This window comes from Rhinatrema bivittatum, chromosome 16 (assembly GCF_901001135.1).
Source record: "Rhinatrema bivittatum chromosome 16, aRhiBiv1.1, whole genome shotgun sequence".
Taxonomy (NCBI): domain Eukaryota; kingdom Metazoa; phylum Chordata; class Amphibia; order Gymnophiona; family Rhinatrematidae; genus Rhinatrema; species Rhinatrema bivittatum.
In genome coordinates, this window is record NC_042630.1 from 40,156,306 (window position 1) to 40,179,716 (window position 23,411).

Sequence of the window (23,411 nt, forward strand, 5' to 3'; positions counted from 1 at the left end):
TTATAGATAGGCAGACTACAAATATTTTAAATTGATTAATTAATGTTGTACTCTGTTGCAGTTATGGAATTTTAATTTGGTCTGTACTTGCAGCCCAGGAACCATACCCAGGTATGTTCCTTAATTTTGTAAGCTGTATACCATCCATCCATCTTTTCATCTGCTTGTCTGTCTGTCTTTGAACTCACTTGCCTTTCTCTTTGATCCTTTTTAGTTTCCCTCATTTTTCCTCAGGTGCATGTGCGGAACGAATTCAGAATCTCATACCTAAAGGACAACGGCCTGATGAAAGAGTACTGGACCAGCTTGGTGACATAAAGATGCTGCCAGAAGCCAGAAATTTAATGGTATCATGTTGGGAAGGAGTGCCAACAGCCAGACCTTCTTTTCAAGGTAATATACAGAAGCGAAGGTTATATTGACTTCCCTTTAAAATTTCCAGATCTGTATTTTTCTGTTTCATGTCACTTCATTCTTTCCATATTCTGCATTTCTCCCAGGACAAGCAGGATTGTAGTCCTCTCATATGGGTGACGTCATCAGGCGGAGCCCTATTACGGAACACTGAGCACCCTGAGCATGCCCAGCATGCCATGATCCCTGTGTTCACAGGGGTCTCCTTTTAGTCTCTTTTTTTTTTCTGCACTGCAGTTTGCCTCGCGTTTAGGAGCTCTGTGAGACTTTTCTCAACTTTACCTCACGGAAACACTTGAAGTTTTACTTCACAAATAATTTCCCTTCACGGGTCTCCCTTTGCGTACATTTCAATGACGCTTGGTGAGTACTATGCCCTGTTTTCCGGTCAGTTCCTGTCACCTCACTATCGGTTCCCCCGGGTAACCAACCGAATTGCGGCCCTCTTTGCTCCCTATGTCTATCACGCTCGGTCCGCCCCAAGATGCCTGCAAGTGTCCTTGCTGTGATCTTCCGGGCCCATGGTTCCCGTTGCTGCCAGGGCCACCGCCGATGCTGTCCATGCCGCTGTCGATGATTTGTCGATGCCGCCGTCGATACTATCGCAGCTGCCATCGATACCTCCATCGATGCCCTCGACTAAAGAAAACGCTTCATACTTCGGGTTCTAAACCAGAGCCCCATGTAATCCTTGGGTGATAAACAATGCCAGGAGCAGTAGAGGCACGGTGACCATCCATCACCAATGCCATCCGGGACAGCAAGGGCATCTTCCTCGGTGCTGGAGAATGACCGGGCCGAGCATCGAGGGAAACATCGTTACTGCCATGGTAACCATCTGTCGCTGACGCTATTCTGGACATCGGTGGCAGCTTCCTCGGTGCTGGAGAATGACCGGGCCGAGCACCAAGGGAAACATCGTTGCCAGCACCGACATGGTTCCTCGTTCGGTGCCGGCACTAATACCGCACCGGCATCAATGTCCATTGAGCCAGTTGCTAAGCGGGCCTGGGTACAAGAGTCTTTATGCTTCTCTGCACCCGAGGCACCGAGGCGTTCCCCGCTGACACCGGTGCCAGGTACTGAGCCACCACAGATTCATGTGGAAGTGCCAGTAATGCCTAGCCTGTCTCCCTCTGTAGCTGCGCTACCTATACCAGCTTCCAAGGAGGAGCTGGATGTCTTCATCCGTCAGGCTGTCCTCGATGCCTTCCGGAATCTACTAACACCAGAGTCATCAATATTCGCACCGTTGTGGCACCGCCTCATTGTGGCACCTACCAACGACAGCCTAAGTCATCGATGCCGACTCGTCCTTCTGAGCCTTCATGGACCCCTATACCTATCCTGGGATCCTCGGGCGATGGGCACTCTAATCCCGCTTCTGCACCGATCCCATTGAGACCTAAATACAGGACGTGTCTGAAACCATCCCTTTCGACCTGGTCACTAAACAGGACCAGACGTTTTCGGGAGGTTCTAGGTCGTAACATCTTCTAAGAATCATATTGGTATCACATATTGCTATTTACCAGCTATGTTTGACACAACACCAAGGGAACCTCTCTGCCATCCACATGAAATTCGAGCAACATGTAGTTGCATCAAAACGTCCTCCCGTGGCCAGCAACAGGACTCCGTACTAAATAGTAACCTGGCTTATGGCCCCTGATTTACGGCCCGAAGTACAAGATAAACTAGCTGATCTGCCATGCATCGCAGATAATCTCTTCGTGCACAAGGTCTAGCAGACAGTGGCTCAATTGCAAGACCACCACGAGACTCTGCGACAGCTCTCTACGTTTCTTGCACAGCAAAGAGGGATGCTAGAAGGACCTTTTACCGCTCAAGCTTCCGTGTGAGACCAGATCACACCAGCTCTGCCAGTCGAGCAGGCTCCTGGATTTTTTAACCTTGCCAGACAACAGAACGGCCATCCCACTGAGGACCAGGGCTCGGGATACCGTTCCCCGGATGCAACAAGGCAAAGGATTTTAATCCCGCTATTTCCTACTTTCAAAGAAAACAGGCAACCTCCGCCCATCCTGGACCTCAGAAATCTCAACAAATTTCTTCAGAAAGAAAAGTTCAGAATGGTGTGTCTCGGCACCAAGCTTCTCCTAATTATAACAAGGGGGTTGCCTCTATTCTCTGGACTTTCTATATGCTTCATAGTGAGTCGTCAACATTTTCAATGTCAAGTTCTGCCTTTCGAACTAGCTTCGGCAACTTGTGTATTTCACCAAATGCCTAGCAGTGACTGCCGCTCATCTACAAAGAACAGCAGCATTCACGCGTTTCCTTACTTGGATGACTGCCTAATAAGGAGTCAATCCAAACAAGGAGCTCTAAATTCTCTAAGACTCACTATAAATCTACTAACTTTGGCTGGGATTTCTGATCAACTACCATAAATCCCATGTGGAGCAGATCTGGGCACTACAGTCGCAACGGCCTTCCTGCCCAACAACCGTGCAGACATCCTATCAAATTGTCCACATCTCTGCGCGCATGCAACATAGCCTCAACCCATCAATTCTTTCATTGCTGGGCCACATGGTTTCCACAATCCACGTCACTCCTGTGGCCAGACTAGCCATGAGAAAAACTCAGATTTTAAAATTTCAGTAGCTCTAAGCCGTTCAACCACTTTCGTCTCTGATCTATATCACCAATCCAGTACCAAATCCTCAGATGATCTTGGCCACGATTGCATCCAACTTGGGTTGGAGAGCTCGTATCAACACCCTCCAAACCCAAAATGTGCCACCTCTGCTCCATGAAAAGTCTCAGATCAACTTCCTGGAGCTTCAAGCCATGCGTTTATGCCCTTTATGCCTTCAAACACTGCCTCTCACACAAAACTTTGTGGATATTTTTTTTATTTATTTAGGTTTATATTCCGTTTTTTGCACTTTTTTCAGTGCTTCAAAGTGGATTACATTCAGATACTGTAGGATACAGACAGACAACATAGTGGCAATGTGGTACTCGAACAAACAGGGACACACAGGCTCTTATCTGCTCTGCCAGGAAGCCGCACAGTTCTGGGCCCTTGCACACTCCATGCATCTCTGGGCCACTTATCTAACAGGCATACCGAACATACTAACAGACCATCTCAATCGATGTCTCCATCCCTACAAGTGGTCTCTGAATTCATGTCTAGCGAGCAAAATCTTCTACCGCTCAGGTCAACCAACCATCAACCTCTTGAGTCCGAATCGAACCACAGAGTGGACAGATTCTGCTCCCTAGACAGGCATCGAAATGCATTAGCCATGGGCGCCTTTGCTCGCCCTTGCAACAAAGGCCTCCTCTATCCGTCTCTTCCGATACCGCTCATAGCCAAAACTCTCGTGAAGCTACAGCAGGACAGGTTTTCAATGATTCTCATAACCCCATACTGACCTCGACAAGTATGCTTCCCCATACATCTCAACCTATCACTCCAGGAACCAATTCGCCTGCCCACAGGTCAGTCTCATAACACAGACTCACTGATATTCTCAGGTACTTGTAGCTTCACGACAACCTTCTATACGTAAATCTTACCATTCAAAATGGGCAAGATTTACCAAATGGTGTGCACAAAAAGGTATTGGCCCTTTTCCCTGCCCCACTCCATCTCTATTAGGCTATCTAGGATACCTTTGTGATTCTGGTCCCCAGACATCCTCCGCACGGGTACACCTCAGTTCCATCTCAGCGTACCACCAGGGAGCAGGAGATGCCCTGTTAACAGCTCAACCCCTTATGAGTCGGCTTATCATGGGTTTTCTACAACTTAAGCCTCCTTTATGGTTACTGAATGGGGCCTCAATGTAGTGCCGACAAGGCTCATGCATTCCCCGTTCGAGCCTTTGCATTCCTATAACATTAAAGTTCCAACATGGAAAATTATTTTCCTCATAGCCATCACCTCTGCTAAAAGGGTCAGTGAGTTACAAGCCCTTGTTGGATACTCACCCGACACTAGGTTCCTCCGTGACCGAGTGGTCCTCCGTATTCGCCCTAAATTTCTTCTTAAAGTGGACACAGCCTCTCATCTTACTCAGTCTATAGTCTGCCCACTCTTTCCCAAGGCATCTCTCTCACCAGTGTGAGAGGGTGTTGCACACCTTGGACTGTAAGCGTGCACTTGCATTCTATCTAGACCGCGCTGCACTCCATAGGAAATCCACCCAACTCTTTGCTTCTTTGACAAAGACAAGCTGCGAGTTCCAGTGGGCAAACAAACTCTCTCCAACTGGCTAGCAGACTGTATCGAATTCTGCTATGAGGAAGCAGGCCTTCCTCTCCAGGGGTGAGTGCAGGCTCATTTTGTAAGGGTCATGGCAACATTGGTAGCACACTATCGCTCAGTACCATTTGCTAGGCTGCGCCATGGAGCTCTCATCACACATTCGCAGCCCTCTACTGCTTAGATAAGGAAGTCCGTCAAAACTCAGCCTTTGGCCAATCTGTCTTGAAAAACTTTGTTCCAGTATAATCCCCAACTCCTTCTACAACCACCTGCTGTGATTTCAGGCAGCTTCATCATTGCCAATAGCACCCCAATTATTATGCCTGCTGCACGAGTTGTCTGCTATTGGCCTGTTGTAATATGAGTCAGCCTGTAGCTTGCTAAACACCCATATGTGAGGACTACCATCCTGCTTGTCCTGGGAGAAAGCAGAGTTGCTTACCTGTAACAGGTGTTTCTCCCAGGACAGCAGGATGTAGTCCTCACAAAACCCACCTGCCACCCCGCGGAGTTGGGTCCGCTTACGTTTATTATTTTATTTTTTAGCTCACGCTTTTTGCTACAAACAAGACTGAAGGGAGACCCCTGTGGACACAGGGATCAAGGCATGCTGGGTATGCTCAGTGTACTCGGTGTGCCAGTCAAAGTTTCTAGAAACTTTGACAACACTGTTCCTTAATAGGGCTCCGCCTGATGACATCACCCATATGTGAGGACTACATCCTGCTGTCCTGGGAGAACACCTGTTACAGGTAAGCAACTCTGCTATCTGAGAAATTCTGCTGATATTCTGCTTAATATCTTTTTTGTTGTTTTTTTCCCTGTTTTTCTCTCTCTGTGGTCTTTATTGTTCTCCCTCCCAGATGGGAGACCCTTGCCAGCTTGACTTCCAATGATGCGCATCCTCAGTGCTACTTGTTGAATGGTTGGGGCCACTACAGTAGTGGCAGCTGTGTAATGAATGAGAGGCAGGTATTTATAAAATGCACAATGACTATTATTTAACTTCAGTACCTTGTGTTAAGGGATTATAAATGTTTAAAATTAGACTGTGTACATTTCAACAGCCACTAGATGGCAGCAGATGGTTTAAAATGTAAAGAAGTAGGCTTTGCTTAAAACAGGAGTTTATAGAAGATGCTACATCAGCAATTTAGTGTAATAATAACAATAAACATTTATCACAATGTATTATATAATGAGCATATAATATCTAAATGCCTGCAAATTTTCTTCTGGAATCTTTAGGGGAAACTATGCTTCAGATGGTAATGGTTTTTCTTTTTTATGGTAAATAATTTTTAACTTTAGAAAATAGTGATAGCAGGAATTCTTCAGGGTTGTGGCTTTATGGGAGTCTTGTATTGAATCTTCTTTCTTCAGGTTCATATGCGTGTATGTGTTGGTCTATTGTATCTCTGGTGGGATCTTTTGCAATGGTCTGTGCTTGCGTGGATCTTGCTGTGTGGAAAGATCGCGTGTGTGTGTGTGTGTGTGTGTGTTATAGTATCTTGTAGGACCACAGGGACATAGATCAATGTTGTGTGGTTACTGTGTAATATGGCTTGTTAGTGAACCGTGGATCGTGACAAGAAATGTCTCCACCCACTGGGAGGAGCCCTGTGGGGATTTGCCGGTTTCCGAACCTGTGGCTGTCAGCGGGCTCCGAGAACAGATGCCGGCAAAATTGACCATCGGCTGTCAAACCCGCTGACAGCTGCCGCTTCCGTCAAAAAAGAGGTGCTAGGGACACTACCGCCGGGCCTAATTTTAATAAAATACTGAATCGCGCGCACAGGAGAGTGGCCTGTGCACGTGCTGGGAGAGCGGGCGCTCGCCTGCTCTCCCGCATTTTTACTGTATCAGCCCGTAAGTTTGTACCTTAGGCAATGGAGAGTAAAGTGACTTGCCAAGGTCACAAGGAGTGACATTTGGACTCAAACCCTGATCTCCTGGTTTATAGCCCACTGCTCTAACCACTAGGCTACTCCTCCACTCTAGCATATTAGGTGCTAGAAGACTTCTATGACTCATGCTTTAGGCTGCTGATTCAAATTGCATCTCTGCAAATGCCTTGCAAAGAAAGATAATTTGGTGAGATATGTGAAAGACTAGTCTTGCGTCAAGATGAATCAAAACATAAAGACTTCCTGAGGATAGGTTAAATATTAGAGTTTACAGAGGGTGCCAGAAAACCTAGAACAAATGTTTTTTCAAAAAGTGGATCCACATTACCAGAGACTAATAGATCTTTGATATGCTCTAGAACTGGTTTCTACAATACATTCATGTTTTTCTTTTCCATGTATTTCTTTTCCATGTATATCACCAGCGAAGACAATTGCTATAATGGCAATACTAAACAAATTAATAAAGCCAATACTGTTATATCCTGCTTCATTGCAAAAGCAAGGATATTAATTATATTTTGAAATTCCAAAAGCTATAACAAATAAATAAATAAAAGGGGATTGGCCCTTACAGACCAATTCTGGGTTTCATATGTATCTGAATTTGCTAGACCTATCAGAGCAATAAATTAAAATAGACTATAATACTGAATACCCATTTAAAAATATGGGGTCAGCAATCTGATTTCGAGCTCCTTTTAAATTCAGAATTACATTTTCATGTTTTGTCTTTGGTTGGAGTCACAGAGAAAACTGTTTAATGCAAGTGGCCTGATGCTCAAGAGCATTTATATGTTTAATGCTGAGCTTTATTCATGTAAAAGCACTTTATCCATGGAAGTAGGCTTATGGAATTTGCTATAACACATGCCTTTGATTTGTCACTAGTATTTGCCCGCATTAGGAGAAGTCCATAAATTGCTGTTAATCAATAGGGAATAGCCACTGCTTGTTGCCAGCATTAGTTGCATGGGATTTATTTATTGTTTGGGTACTTGCCAGGTACTTGTGACTTGGATTGGCCACTGTTGGAAACAGGATACTGGGCTTGATGGTCTGACCCAGTAAGGCATTTCATATGTTGTTAGGTAAATTACTATGATAGTATGCTATATTTGCATGCATAATTAAAAAAAAAATCACCTAAAAATGAATGTAAGGTTTTTGTTGGTGTTCAAACTCCCTGAATGTTGCAGAGGGGGAATATCACTAGAGTTTCTAGATTGGATATTAAGACAACAGATGCCCATTTTAAAAGATTGGGGTGCCTTTTGCCAGAATCGTTTTGCTCAAGGTTGAGCAACGTGATAGAGTACAGGGTACAAAAATCAGAGTCAAAGATCATAAAGCTATCATTACTCCATTTTCAGTCAGTGATTAGTTGAGGAGCAGTAAGTGTACTATACAACAATGCAACTTCAGTAACATTCATAAATAAACAAGAGGGTACCCGGAGCCAAAGAGTTTCAAAGGAAACGCAGCTACTATTTGCATGGTTGGAGAAAAATCTGCTACAGCTTTCAGCATTACACATTGCAGGTCAGAAGAATGGACAAATAGATTTTTTTCAGCCAAAATACAAAGGCAAGGTGCTAGGCCATTGGGCATGCAAGCAGAAAATTTAAAAATGGGGTGAACCATAGATGGTTCTAACAGCAACCCACAAGAATGCAAAGGCAAGAAGGTTCTTCAGCCAATGAAAAGATTATGAATACAGGAGTGGCCAAGGGAAATGTTGCTTTGTTTTCTTTCCACCTTGGCCGTTAATAGGCCATGTAATAAAGAAGCTCAGGAAAGAGTAGGTATATGAGGTCCTAGTGGCATCAGCATGGCCATGAACACCATGGTATGCTGATCTAAGCAAACTGATTGATTGTGGATTGACGATTGCATTTTCAAGGCATAGGGGGTCTCCTTCACCAGGGATAAGTAGTAATGGGAAACCCATCTTCATTCTTGCTTATGGCATGGCTATTGAGCAGGCGAGAATAGCCAAGAAAGGATACAAACCACCAGTTATTAGAACAAGATTCAGTTTTAAAGAGAATTCCACAAAGAGAATTTACTTGGGGATATGACAGGATTTTGTAATATATTGTAGACAGATTAACTGTTTGCTATGTGTTATGATCAGGCTTGTGAACCCTTGGACCAACGGGAGGATGGTATACCTTAGCAGGTGGATCCTGAGGTTCCCCCGTCGGGAGGCGAGGCAGAACAGAAGATGTGACCGGCTGACCCTCGGCACTGAAGACTGAGGCAACTGTGGAGAAGGCGAAGAGTCGAGACGTCGGAGAAACCAACTGGGTCTTTGCCACTGGAAGCCTGCTGTCCCCCCGGGAGGAGCCCGTAGGGACCCGGACCGCTGGGACTTAGGTGGGCCCTTGGAGACGATGGTCCGGAAGAAGTCCAAGGACGAGCGCCAGAGGGTCGTCGCTTACCAGTCCGAGGTCACACACCGAGGGATCACCGCTTGCCAGTCCGAAGTCACACACCAGGAATCACTGCTTGCCAATCCGAAGTCACACACCAGGAATCACTGCTTGCCAATCCGAAGTCAGATACCAGGAATCACAGAGATGAAACAGGAAGCAAGGATCCAAAGCACAAGAAGACTCACCAAAGCAAGCAGACTCGAACAACCAAGGAAGTTGCCAAGTGAAGGAATGAGCAGAGGAAGTCTCCTTATACACTTCCCCTGGTCTGGTGCATTGGAAACGGGTGTAGGCAATGAAAGGGACGAGGTCCCTTTAAATCCAGTAGAGGTGCGGCCTCGCACCTAAGATGGCGGCTACCATCTTGGATTTCCGACCATGGAGGAGAGCTGCCCGATGCCGCGAGGGAGGAGCAGGGACGGCTCCCAACCCGGCGTCCACTGCAGAGACCTGCACCGGTGCGCGGGGAACAACAGGCACCCGACTCCCGCGGCATCCCCGATGCTGCCACGGAGGCCCGCCGCCTTGGGTCAGGAAGAGGGCCGTGGCCGTGGAACACAACTCTGTGGTGTTACATATAGGAGATATTATGACATTCTTACAGGTCTTGACCTTGAATTCTTTAAAGGTACAAATTGCCACGATTTTTTTTATTTTTTTTTTGCATTAAGGGGAAAGCTTAATGGGACATCTATATTGTCTCATAAGGAGGTGTCACTCTTCGACAAGGAGTAACGCCTTAATCCTACATTGTGGTCTATGATACTGTTCTGGAATTCAAATTTCGTAGTAATGCATTAGCAAGCCCTTTTTTTTTTTTTTTAACTTGGTTTATTGCTTTTTGAAATGTAACATTAACAGGATACGTCAAATCATACAACAGAGTACACAATAACCCCTTTACAGTGCCCTTCTTATGAGCCATTAGAATAAGCAACTTGAAGGGCCTTGACATAGAAAACTGTGTTTTTATTGTCAATTACTTCAGCAAGATGCATTTCGGGATGGCAGTCTTTGACTTGCAAGACTCCCTTTCTAAAGTTTAATAAGGATTCTGTAATGCTGAGACCTATTACATAAGGTAACTTCAGCATTCTATTGAAATCAGCATATATATATATATTATTGTTTTTATTATTGTTTTATACTGTACTCGGCATCTATCTTGTTATGGAGACTGCGGAATATAAAGCATATTTTATATTCCACAGTCTCCATAACAAGATAGATGCCAAGTACAGTATAAAACAATAATAAAAACATTAAAACAATGCATCTTTTGATGAGCAGGATTGCAGGGGCCTACAATCTTTAAAGTTCTAAGATGTCAGGAGAGGTATAAAAGAATATTTAAAGATGACAAGTGAATTTCTTAATTGATAGTTTGTGTTAAGTGGCACACATAACGGGGGAGACCGCCTCAAAGGCGAACATCTCAAGATGGATTAAGCAAGCCATAGTGTCTGCATATTTTCTACAGGGGCTGCAGTTGCCATAAGACAGGACCCATTCGACAAGATCTGAAAAAGAGTGAGATTTATCTAAACAGTGATGGACCATAGGAGCTTGTAGCTTTTTCGTAGACAAACAACTTGTCTATGAATGAGCAGGTGTGCCCATTATATAGTAAGTTGCAAGGACAGTGGATAGCATATATAACACTTTTGGATGTACAATTTGTATGACCTTTCAATTGAAAAATCTGTCTGGAATTTGCATTCTGCCAAGATGTAATATGACTGGTTGTACCACATACTGTATATTGGCCACAGGGATCATATCCTAATGATAGTAGAGAAAGATTTCCCTCTGTTACATTATAGTTAGATTTAACCAAAGTGTATCTCTCAAGCTTTTTCCCCTAGTATATGCGAATATGGAGGGCTCCTTAAAAATAATAAGGTGAAGTTGTAACACATGCCAATGTTTATAGAGAATGGAAACTGAACCCTGTGCTTTATTAGAAAACTGGATGACACAAACTAGGTTTTTTTTATTTTCTTTATTGGCCTGTTGATTGAGTAACCAATGTCTATGGGCATTCAATGCCCTCTTAAAGGCTGGTCTTAAAACTTGCATGGGATAACCATGTTGTATAAATCTGTGGCAAAGTATATTAGTATGTTTGATGTAATCCTCCTTGGTAGAACATATTCTCCGAAGGCGCAAGAATTGTCCAACAGGTAAACTTGATCATAAGGAATATGGGTGAAAGCTGTCAAAACTTTAAAAGTTATTGCAATCTGTAGGTTTTCTAAATAAGGAAGTTTGTAATTTGTGAGATGGTCTAGATATATTGATGATATTTTTTTTTCTTATGGAAGTTGTTTATTGAACAATTATACCTTTTTCTAACTTGGCTTAACTTGTTGGATTTGCATCTGTAATTTACTATCAGGTCGATACAGTAAAGTGTGCTCCGTCGGAGCGCACTGTCAGCCTGCTCTGGACGCGTGTTTTCCCTTACCCCTTATTCAGTAAGGGGAGGAAAACACGCGGCCCACCCGCGGCACCTAATAGCGCCCTCAACATGCAAATGCATGTTGATGGCCCTATTAGGTATGCGCGCGCGATTCAGTAAGTAAAATGTGCAGCCAAGCCGCACATTTTACTCTAAGAAATTAGCGCCGACCCAAAGGTCGGCGCTAATTTCTTCCGGCGCCAGGAAAGTGCACAGAAAAGCAGTAAAAACTGCTTTTCTGTGCACCCTCCGACTTAATATCATGGCGATATTAAGTCGGAGGTCCCCAAAAGTAAAAAAAAAAAAAATAATAAAATTTGAATTCGGCCCGCGGCTGTCGGGCCGAAAACCGGACGCTCAATTTTGCCGGCGTCCGGTTTCCGAGCCCGTGGCTGTCAGCGGGCTCGAGAACCGATGCCGGCAAAATTGAGCGTCGGCTGTCAAATCCGCTGACAGCCGCCGCTCCTGACAAAAAGGAGGCGCTAGGGACGCGCTAGTGTCCCTAGCGCCTCCTTTTCCCCGTTTTTCCCGCGTCACCTCATTTAAATACTGAATCGCCCGCACCGGCGAGGGGCCAGTGCGCGCGCCGGGAGAGCGGGCGTTCGTCCGCTCTCCCGCGGTCTTACAGTATCGACCTGTTTGTCTTTTCATATAGAACAATTACCTTTTTTGGATATTTTGATCACAAAACAGAAAGATTGTAATGAATTGCAGGAGGACCTTGTGAGACTGGAAGATGGGCTCCCAAATGGCAGATGAAATTTAATGTGGACAAGTGCAAAGTGATGTATGTAGGGAAAAATAACCCTTGGTGTAGTTACACAATGTTAAGTTCTATCTTAAGAGTTACCACCCAGGAAAGAGATCTAGGTGTCATAGTGGATAATACATTGGACTCATTGGCTCAGTGTGCTGTGGCGATCAAAAAAACAAACAGCATGTTAGGAATTATTAGGAAGGGAATGGAAAATAAAATGGAGGATGTCATAATGCCTCTGTATCACTCCATGGTGAGACTGCACCTTGAATACTGTGGTCAGTTCTGGTCACTGCATCTCAAAAAGGATATAGCTGCACTGGAGAAAGTGCAGAAAAGGGCGACCAAAATGATATGGGGCATGGAATGGCTGCCTTATGAGGAAAGGCTAAAGAAGTTAGGGCTGTTCAGATTGGAGAAGAGACGACTAAACGGGGGGATATGATAGAGGTCTGCAAAATCTTGAAAGGAACAGGTTAATGTAAATCGGTTATTTACTCTCTCACATAATAAAAGGACCAGGGGGCTCTCTATGAAGTTAGCAAGTAGCTCATTTAAAACAAATCGAAGAAAATTCTTGTTCACTCAGCGCATAGTTAAACTCTGGAATTCATTGCCAGAGGATGTGGTTACTGCAGTTAGTGTTACTGGGTTTAAAAAAGGTTTGGATAAGTTCCTAGAGGTTAAATCCATTAACTGCTATTACGGTAATTAATAAGCAACAGTAGCTTGTGATCTGTCTAATATTTGGGTAATTGCCAGGTTCCTATGGCCTGGATTGGCCACTGTTGGAAACAGGATACTGGGCTTGATGGACCCTTGGTCTGACCCAGTATGGCATGTCTTATGTTCTTGATGGCATCGTATACAGGCCTGGTTAAGTGCTTAACACAATTGTCTGCATCTTTAGACAATAGATTATAATTGTCCTTATCTGGTATGTATGATGAATATTCGTTCATACCTTTTAAGGTGTTGTACATGAACTGCACCATTTGAATTTGGTGTGCCTCAATTCTTGCTTGTAAAGTTGAGGCCTGGAAAACTTTCTTTCCTGTTTTGTCTAATGTTCTAGGGTCTTTCTCAGGAAGGTGTACTAGATTACAATTTTGTTTTCTTAGATTTCTTCATCACAAACTCGCCAATAAAAGATTTACGTGAATGCTGAGTTTTCGTATGGCCACGACATTGTTTTATCACGTATTTCATGGGCAGTGGTTTAGGTGCTGGTTCGATGGTCTGAGGTGTGGTCCATCTACTATCTTGTAGATCTAAGAAAGCCTCTAGCATGGGTACAGCTTTGTTCATTCACCTAGGCTTGATGAACTGTAAGAATTCCATCTCTCTAGAAGAGGTTTGCTCTTCCTCAAGTGTGAATGTGTTGACCTTGGCCATTCTGGAGGCATTACACTGCATCAAATATTAGGAGAAGGAGCCAGTGGTAGATCTGGGGATTTATCTAAGGAGTCCAGTGAAGAGCTTAAATGATCTGAAGAAATTGTGACTACAAATGATACATCTAAATCATCATCATTTCCAAATATGTTGTGGGACTGATTATTTCTTGTTGCCTCCTTGGATTGTACACCTTTTCTCTTTTGTTGGGCTGGTCATGTATTTTTTAACAAAATCGGACCACATTCTTCTAAGAATGTGAGTTGGTCTCGATGTGGAAAAAGGAGGAGAATATTTCCATCAGAGTCATAATCCATTTCATATGAATGATCTGATTTCTTTGTAGTGATTTCTCCTTCTGATGATTCTGAGTCGGAATCGGCTAGTGTAGATACATGCTTCGTTTTAGTTTTTGCTTTTTTTATCAAAAAGAAATTATACATTTAGCGATGAGAAACTGTAGGAAAATAATTCTAACAAAATTTGTACTGGATATATTTTGGAGTTGGGAGTGCTAGTCATTTAATATTCCAAAAAAATTTAGAGGTGCAGGGGATTTTGGTTTGTGCCATTGCTTTGGCACTGCCTAATGGATCAATGGGCTTGGTGCTGAGCTTCTTTGGGGCCGATGATTTCTGCACCAATATCTTCGGTGCTAAGTCTTTTGGGGATGACAGGTTTAGCACAGTATATTTCGGTGCAACTGTCTGCTTAGATAATTGACGGTGCCAACTCTTTGTCCCACAAACTACTTCGTTTCTTTTTTTCTTTTGAGCTAGAGGAATGCGAAGGTGATTCTCTGTTAGCTTGTGACTTGGTCTCAGTTAATTTTTGTTATGCGAATGGTTAGACATTTTGTTCTTCTAATTCAATCATTTTCTAGACTTATTCTTTTTTGAGGCATCTTTGTCATGTTCTATCGCATACCTCAGTTTCAGTTCCTGGTAGACATGCACTCAAGGTGACGTGCTACCACATGACTTACAATTTGTGGAGTCATGTTTGGTTTCGAAACATCTTAGGCATATTTTATGGATGTCCCGAACAGACATCTTGCGACCTCTGTCGCAGAGATTAAACGGCACTTCTCCTTTTCTCAAAGTCATCTTGTTAGAGAGAGAGCGGTAGCCTGTCTTGAAGCTTTAGTGGACAAGAAGAAACTGAGGATGCTTGGAGCGATGACGTTTGGTTGGGAACACCCGCACATGCTCAGTTAAAGATTTAGATGTTTCTGAGCCATATAAGAAGAGCATGCCGGTCTCGACGCTGGAGGCTGATGTTACCCACTTGTGTGGTTGTATTGCGTACATGTCCATGGAGAAACAGATGTCTCCTGTTAAATGCCCAGGTCCTTTTTGTTTAGATAAATAATTGATCTTTTATCTTGCTTGGATATTTTGTTGATGGGTCTGGTGCCCTTCCCAGGGACTATTCTATGGGAGCGGAGAAGTCACATTCTTATTATGGTAAATTTCTTCAGTCATTTCTTCACTTCCAGAGTATGCAATATTCCTAGATTAGTATAATCAAGAATTCTGCACAATACGCTTTTAGTGAGACAGTAGTGGATGTATTACACAAGCCTTGAAAAAACGTTTTCTATATTCAGTGCCTAGAGACTTACCTTATATAGGACTCTGTTTTATTTCTATTTCTAGTATAATGAGACATACCTTGAATAAGGTAGAGAGACTGGCAGTATCCAGCATAATTAGACATGTTAAGTAGAACAGCAGAAACTGCATCTAGTCCAGTAAATCAAGATTTTGTGTTTGTTTTTGTTAGATTGTGTTTTGAAAACCCAGGAGATTTTTGCTGTGTATACAGTTGAAATAGAGGATGCAGTATGTACCGTGTTGGATAGACTGAAGAAGCTATCAGCTGAGGTAACATTCATATCCCATCGATATATATATATATATATGTATGTATGTATGTGTGTGTGAGTATGTATGTATGATATTCTGTTTTAGGTACCCACGTATTATTTTTGTCCAAAGCCTGTTTCTAATATACTATCTACCTTATAAATGGCCTGTGACCGACGGCCCGCAAATGCGCAGTAGAGACCAGCTCTACCGCGCATGTGCGGGCGAGCACGTCGCTCTGAGCCAGCGTCAGAAAAAAAGAAAAAACAATGGCGGTGTCCAGTGGCAGCGGCAGCGGCGTTGGGTGGCGGCGTCCGGTGGCAGCGGCGGCGGCGTTGGGTGGCGGCGTCCGGTGGTAGCAGCGGCGGCGTTGGGTGGCGGCGTCCGGTGGTAGCGGCGGCGGCGTTGGGTGGCGGCGTCCGGTGGCAGCGGCGGCGGCGTTGGGTGGCGGCGTCCAGTGGCAGCGGCGGCGGCGTTGGGTGGCGGCGTCCGGTGGTAGCGGCGGCGGGTGGCAGCGGCATGGCGGCATCCAGCGGCGGCGGCATCCAGCGGCGGCGGCGTTGGGTGGTGGCGGCGTCCGGTGGTAGCGGCGGCGGCGTCCAGCGGCGGCGGCGTTGGGTGGTAGCGGCGGGGTGGCGGCGTCCAGCGGCGGCGGCGTTGGGTGGCGGTGGCGTCCGGTGGCAGCGGCGGCGGCGGCAGCGAGGGAGGAGAGAGAGAAGGAGGGACTGACAGAGAGGGGGGGGAGGAGAGAGAGGGAGTGGGGACTGAGTGAGAGGGAGAGAGGGAGTGGGACTGAGTGAGTGGGAGGGGAGTGAGTGAGTGGGACGGAGGGAGAGGGGGGGGACTGAGTGAGTGGGACGGAGGGAGAGGGGGGGGACTGAGTGAGGGGGGGAGGGAGATAGAGAGGGAGTGGGACTGAGGGAGAGTGGGACATAGAGGGAGGGGGGGGAGGGAGTGGGACTGAGGGAGAGGGGGAGGGAGTGGGACTGGGGGAGAGGGGGGAGGGAGGGAGAGAGGGGGGAGGGAGTGAGACTGAGTGGGAGGGAGGGACTGAGTGAGAGGAGAGGGAGGAGTGGGTGGGAGGTAGGGGGGGGGGGGGAGAGAGAATGAGGGGGAGGTGAGAGACAGAGGGATGTAGCCCTTTTTAACGGCTTAACGGCGGTGGCAGCGAGGGAGGAGAGAGAGTGAGGGACTGAGTGAGAGGGGAGGAGAGAGAGGGAGTGGGAGGGGAGGGAGTGGGATGGAAGGAGTGGGACTGAGGGAGAGTGAGTGGGACTGAGAGAAGGAGGGAGGAGGGAGTGGGACTGAGGGAGGGAGGGAGTGGGACTGAGGGAGAGTGAGAGGGAGGGAGAGAGGGGGGAGGGAGGGGAGTGAGACTGAGTGGGAGGGAGGGACTGAGTGGGAGGAGTGGGTGAGAGGGAGGGAGGTAGGGAGTGGAGGGAGTGGGACTGAGGGAGAGTGAGAGGGAGAGGAGAGAGAGGAGTGGGAGGAGTGGGTGAGAGGGAGGGGAGGTAGGGGGTGGAGGGGAGAGAGAATGAGGGGGAGGTGAGAGACAGAGGGATGTAGCCCGTTTTAACAGGCTTAACGGCTTGTATATATATGTAGTATATGTATGTTATTATGTAGTATATGTATATTATTATTATATGTAGTATATTATTATATGTAGTATATGTATATTATTATCTAGTATATGTATATTATCTAATAATCTATATATGTGTGTGTGTATATGTGTCTATACCGATAGTATATATATGTCTATCGATCAGCCCCCTTCTTGCTTTTCTTGTTGCACTTATTTTTATTTCTTTGTCTCAGGAGGGTGAGATGACAGCCCGTTCTACTTCTACACAGTACAAAATGGAGAATTCTCCACCGGGCTCAAGTAAGTGCATTGGTTGTCATTTTTCTTCTCAATTTCCAGTGGGAAATATTTTGGATTAATCCTCATCAGCCATGATTAAAAGAAAACCGTTAATACTGGTAGGGGGACATTTGGATGGAGGGTGGCCAACGTAATACTAATCTTTAAAAAGGGCTTGCAGGGTGAGAGGTTAGGGGGAGGAAAGTGGGGAGGTATCCTTGCTGATATTGCTCAAGAAGTCGCGGTATCTGCTGCTTTTAAGATGTTTCAGATATTGGAATGAAGATGTTGCGTTTGAATTAGTCATAATGGGAAGGGAAGGAAAGTAGTAAAAAGGGGGGAACTATAAGCTAAAATGTATACTGCTTTATAGGATTGTTGTCACACCTTTGGCGTGCATAAGAAACAACTGTGCTTCAAAGGAATGAATGTACATTGTTGATATTTATTAAACAGTTTAAACATAAGGGTTCCAGGGTGATCTGGGAAACTATAAATAGGTGAGCCTGATGTCAGTGCCAGGAAAAATCTTATAAATTATTCTAAAATTCAAAATTAGTGAACATATTAGACAGACATGGTTTAATGGGACACAGCCAACATGGATTTATCCAAGGCATGTCTTACCTCACCAATCTGTTCCATTATTTTTGAAAAGATATCACATTTGGGAGTAGGATGCTGGCGCACAGCATAGCATCACCAAATCTTGATGACATATTCTGAGGACTTGCTGGGCATATCCTGACTAAAAAGTACCAGCTTCTTCTCCAGAGTCAGATGTTTCCCTGGAACGTACCATTTTTGAAGTTTCTTCACAAATGGTATCCACACATCATGAAAGGCAGCAAACTTGTCCACAGCTCTCCTTTCCTCCTATGTAACATTTTATCAAGGAATTAAATCTATCTCATCATCATGGTGTAACTTTTAAAAATTATCACTTGTCTTTCTTTCCACCACTTATGAGTTCTTGTACTATTCAGAGGGATGCTTTCTCAATTAATTGCATGGGTGTTGAACTAAAAGCAAATTAATTTCAATCTAGACTAGAATTAAACAAGGAAGAATGTAAAACTCTTGCCTATACATGACTTTTCTAGTGCTTTTTAATTTTTGAAAATGACCTCACCCTTACCGGATCGAGGTTATTTTCAAAAGGATTGGCTTTATCGAATAGAATGCTGCTACTAACATGGCCAATGGTCTTCATTTTAAAACATATGGGGACAGACTTAAAGATCTAAATATCTTGGAAGAAAGGAGGGAAAGAGGAGATATGACTGGATGGCTGTATGGTCTTTATCTGCTGTCATGTTCTCTCTTTCTATCCTGTATTAGAAAGACAAGGCAGGTTCCTTTGATATTATGCTCCTAATCCCGGGATGTCTTTGTGAACTCAGCTGTTACATGCTTCCAGCCACGTACAAGTAATAAATTGGGGGAATGGGGACATCAGAAGGACGTTGAAATTGTGCTTTTTGGTGCTAAAATGGTGAAGAGTGCTACTTTGAGTATTTGTGATATACACTTATCTTTGAGCTAATCCATGAAATCTGCTATGTGATGTGATATTCTTCTTAAGTAATATATTGCATTTTTCTTTTAAGTAAATTAGCAAAAAATCCCACCAAACTTTCTTAACTTACGTACAGTATAAAGATATGCTAACCCCTATTCCCTCTCTCGTTTTTCCAGGAGGGCCTTTTCTTGTAAAACACTGGGCGGCTATTGTTAGCCAACTCCAGAGCGTAGACCCTATCTTGAAATGCCTCCTTCAGGAAGAGATCATTACTAGACAAGAGCAGCAGTTCATCCTGTCCAAGGATGACCCTGCAGAGAAGAACCGAAGAACCCTGAGCGCGGTCACACGTAAAGGAGAGGCTAGCGCAGCCAGATTCTATCAGCTGCTAGAGGAGAGAGAGCCATTCCTTGTACGGTCTCTGCAAGAACTGGCTGAGTGACTGCCACCAGGAGTTACCGCGTCCCCCGTTTATGAACAGCATCCTGCATACACTGGCTACCCCATCATCTTCCGAATACAACACAAAGTCCTATCATTCATCCGTAAGTCACTCCACCACGACAAATTGAATTGGTTAAGCACGATACCACACACCGCAACGAAACCTCCGATCCTCTAACACTGGTCTTCTCCGCATCCCCACCCCAAAAGAAGCACATCCAAGCGTAACAAGAGAACGCGCACTGTCCATACTCGGACCCTCACTTTGGAACAACTTTCCAGCACAACTAAGATCTGAACCCTCAACACAGCTCTTCAAAAAAACACCCTAAAAACCTGGCTCTTCCGACAAGCCTTCCCCCAATGATCCTATCTCCCCCCCCCCCACCTTTCTTTTTAGCATCATATTCCCGTCCGACCCTTGTTACACACATTTTTCTGCTTCCAAGTCCCATGTCGCATGCTGATTATGTTCATTACTTTTCGTTATAAGAACTCAAGTCTCATTAAGTTGCATTAGAAGAGATTCGTATCAAGTTATATTTATTATATTTTTATTTTTTTATCATGTTGCCTCGTTAGAAATACTCAAGAATTTAAGTTTCATTACGTTGCATGGTTAGAAATACGTTTCACAGTAAGAAATAAGTACCCCCCTGCTTATTTCCTTTCCGTTATCTATAAACCGATGTGACATCACTGATCTAATGTCGGTATATAAAACTATATAAATAAATAAATAAATAGAAAACGAACAGGCTCTGAGCAGGTAATTATCCTTAGCTGACTCAGATGCTGCTACAGGATCAGAGCTGGGAATAACCTCCACTACTGAAGCAATCTTTACGGGATCATTCCACATAGACTTAGAGCAAGATGACCCCACTCTAATATGGGGTCTAATATGGGGGGAAATGAACAGGATGGCTTTCTGTGGTGCTCGAGCTCCAGTTAACCTTCGATTAGCTACAGCTGGAGTTTCAGGTCTGAGGGCAAGACTTTCAGTATTTTAACGGAGTGGAAAATCAGTGGCAGTTGAGTTGGATCTTACCAAATCCTCTTTTTAAATGCTGGTTTTAAAGGTAAGTTAACCTTAGCTGGAGACGAAATACAGACAGGTTGTAACCATTAACTTGGTAGAATCAAGGGTTAGATTGGTGTTAGAAGAAGCAGAAACGCAAGAATCATTCATTAAAACAGGTACCCCTATAACTGAATGATATTGCAATCAACTTAAAAGAGAAAAGTATTATTTCTACTCCACTGACTTCTGCAAAGAGAGATTGCCTTTAGAAAAAAGTCAAAGCAGGTGTCTTAGGAGCAGAGTGAAACTGCTTTTCCTTTTCCAGTGTCTGGTACTGTGAATTAACTTCTGTGCAATATGGAGGGTTCTGTGAACTTGTGTTAACTGAAGCCAAGGTGGAAACAGGTTTCGGTTGCAAGGCTTCCCTCTTGGTCCTAATGTCATCAGCAGTACTAGAGTCCTCCTTTATAGAATAGGCCTTTTGGACTTGATTGCAGCATTTCTCTTCACTGCCTTCTGAGGAGAGAGGTTACCTTTAAGAGGATCATTGAATGATTGTAAATCAGGTTCATCAGAATCTAGTCTAAACACAGACTAGATTCTGGCTTGATTTTTACTTTCTCCTTGTGGGAAAGAAGACACCAGAAGTTTTTAACACAGATATAGCTTAGCTTTAAAGTTACAAGGGACCTACCTCTTCAATGGTCAGTTGTGCAGTAACTGGATCTTGTGTCTTAGAAGTTGGTTTAGTATCAGCACAGTGAAAATGTTACTTCAAAGTGATTATATTCACACAGCATTTTTCACATTTCTGAAAGGGGGTTGCAGGATTTAGGAAGGCTGTAATGACAACAGACTAGTTCAGATGGTGGGCTCATGCACTGGCAGGAATTGCATTTCCAGTAACAAGGGAGATAAGGCAGTGATCTAGGAGCTGGAGCTTTTGGAAGAGCCGGTATTTTATCAGAAAATGATTTAGGCACCTGACAAATACCTATAGACATGGGATTCACACATTTGGTCCCCTTAAGCTTCCAAACGGCAGGATTGGGAGATTATAAGGTACAAACCATCAAAGGTAGAAAACCTAGATTCCAAAAACAATATCTAAAACATGAAGGAATCATAGAATACAGTAAATATATTATAAATATCTTTAATAAATGGTTACAAAAAACTTTAAAATGTTCCAAAGTCAAAAAGCAATCAGGATACAATGAAATTACATTCGGTGAATGTCATCAATTCTTAACCATTCATATACACACTTAAAAATAATACTCATATATATACTCACACACAGAGCACTACTAACTGATCTATTACCCAAAAAGTTACCATGTATATATTATAATGTATCATACACATTTAAACATTGTGTTACTTCCAGTACAATCATGCAGTATTCTAGACAGTGTTCTAAACAGGTAGCAAGAAGTAAAAGATACTTGGTTTTTTATATGTTAAGTCAGTTATTGAAATGTATCCATTTGAAAGCTGAAGGGATATGTGTAAGTCCTTGGCGACTTTTCCTATTGATGTAAGTACATGTGCTGTTGTGACTATTAAAGCTGATGATGAAAAAAACTGGTCTCCCTGTATTCTTTTCCTGTGTGAGAGATTCACTATGCCGATATGTCAGATGAGTCCCAACAAATAAAATTCTCTTTGTTTCACCTTATCTAGGCTTCCTCAGGGGATATGTGTAAAACAACCAGATATGCTGTAGCACAAACCCAGTGTTTATGACAAACTATTGGGGAAACATCCAAATCAGATTTAAAGTTGTTTTATCTACAAAGAATAATATAAACGTGATTATTATATTGGAAATAGATTGAAAAATACATAAATACAAGGCAGATGGTAGATGTGCAGCTCACCAACTGGGAGCTTTGAGTTGAAAAAAGGAGAAATAAGGAAAATTAATTCTTCCCATTCTCTTGTGGTGATACTAAATAGTCCTCCCCCAGTTGAGAATTCCTGAGGTGATTTCTGTGGTCCCTCAGATGTGTGCCTTGGTCCGGTAGCTGGATTTTTCACACAGCTGAAAGGCAGCAGGTGCAGGAAGCTGAGCACAGCAGTGAAGGCATATGCCCTCATCCCCCGCATCTGGAGACTGTCTTTGTACTCAGCTAGGTAAGGCTGAGCTCAGGTAAGTTATAAAAATAAATAGAATACAGAGACAGAAGGAGAGTTTTTGGGGCAGGGCTTCCTCCTTCCCGTGGTCTTCGTGCTCGGCGCACTGTTATGACGTTCGTCCCACTCTATGGGAGGTTAAGGGACATGGGCAGCCTGGCAGGTTGTGCAGCCTATAGGTTAGGCCCCGCTCTTAAGGCCTCAATGGCTTTTCACGCGTTTTGTCTATGTGTTAGACTGCCGTCTTCAGGATTGTCGGTTCAGCTTGTGCATCCAGTTTTTGGATGCCTAGTCAGGCCTCAGTTAAGCATTCAAGTTAAGTAGCATTGCAAGTGGCTGTCCGCTTACTTGTGCATACAGGTTGGGTGTTTTTTGCTGTGCGCTTAAGTTCTTTGGGTTTGGGACTCCTAAGTATTGAATGTCTAAATTTTTGGATGCCCAGGTTTGACGCCTAGAATCTTTGGATGCCTACAAAAAACCCAAAAGCTGGACACATGCCTTCAGTCGCTGCTCCAGCGTTCTGTCAACCTCTGCCTAAGTGCCTTTCCCTTTGCGCTGCCTGTCATATTCGGACATCTCTGCCTGGATGCCTGCTAACTTGTGCCAGTGCTGCTAACTTGTGCCAGTGCCTGGTTCTTCCCAGCCAGATTTGGGTCTGGGTAAAGACACATCAGGTGGGGCACCTGATATTGGAACTCCCTTGACTGGTTTGTCAACAGGGGAAGGTAGCTCAATGAGTACACCTCAGATATCCTCTGGTTTTGGCATGGATCCTTCATTTTCATGGGTAGAAATTTTCCAGGGATTACAATCCTTCAGGTGCAATTCTTAACTCCCAGGGCAGAGTCGCAGGTAGGAATCTCACTTGGACCTACTGTTAAGGGCCGGAGTACACCGAAATTGGCAGCGAGTCTGCCCGATAGGGATCT

At 44.1% G+C, this 23,411-nt stretch overlaps 1 protein-coding gene across 1 annotated transcript in view; it reads left to right on the plus strand.

Annotated features, from left to right (window-relative positions):
• The window catches only part of LOC115078264 (receptor-interacting serine/threonine-protein kinase 3-like), a 64,972-nt gene extending 43,048 nt beyond the window's left edge, over positions 1 to 21,924 (plus strand). The window contains exons 4-8 of the mRNA XM_029581073.1: positions 62 to 111; positions 235 to 393; positions 15,404 to 15,504; positions 17,308 to 17,374; positions 19,052 to 21,924. Coding sequence (XP_029436933.1) covers positions 62 to 111; positions 235 to 393; positions 15,404 to 15,504; positions 17,308 to 17,374; positions 19,052 to 19,317 — 643 coding nt within the window. The 3' untranslated portion in view covers positions 19,318 to 21,924. The remainder of the gene's footprint in view (positions 1 to 61; positions 112 to 234; positions 394 to 15,403; positions 15,505 to 17,307; positions 17,375 to 19,051) is intronic.
• The last annotated feature ends 1,487 nt before the right edge of the window (positions 21,925 to 23,411 follow it).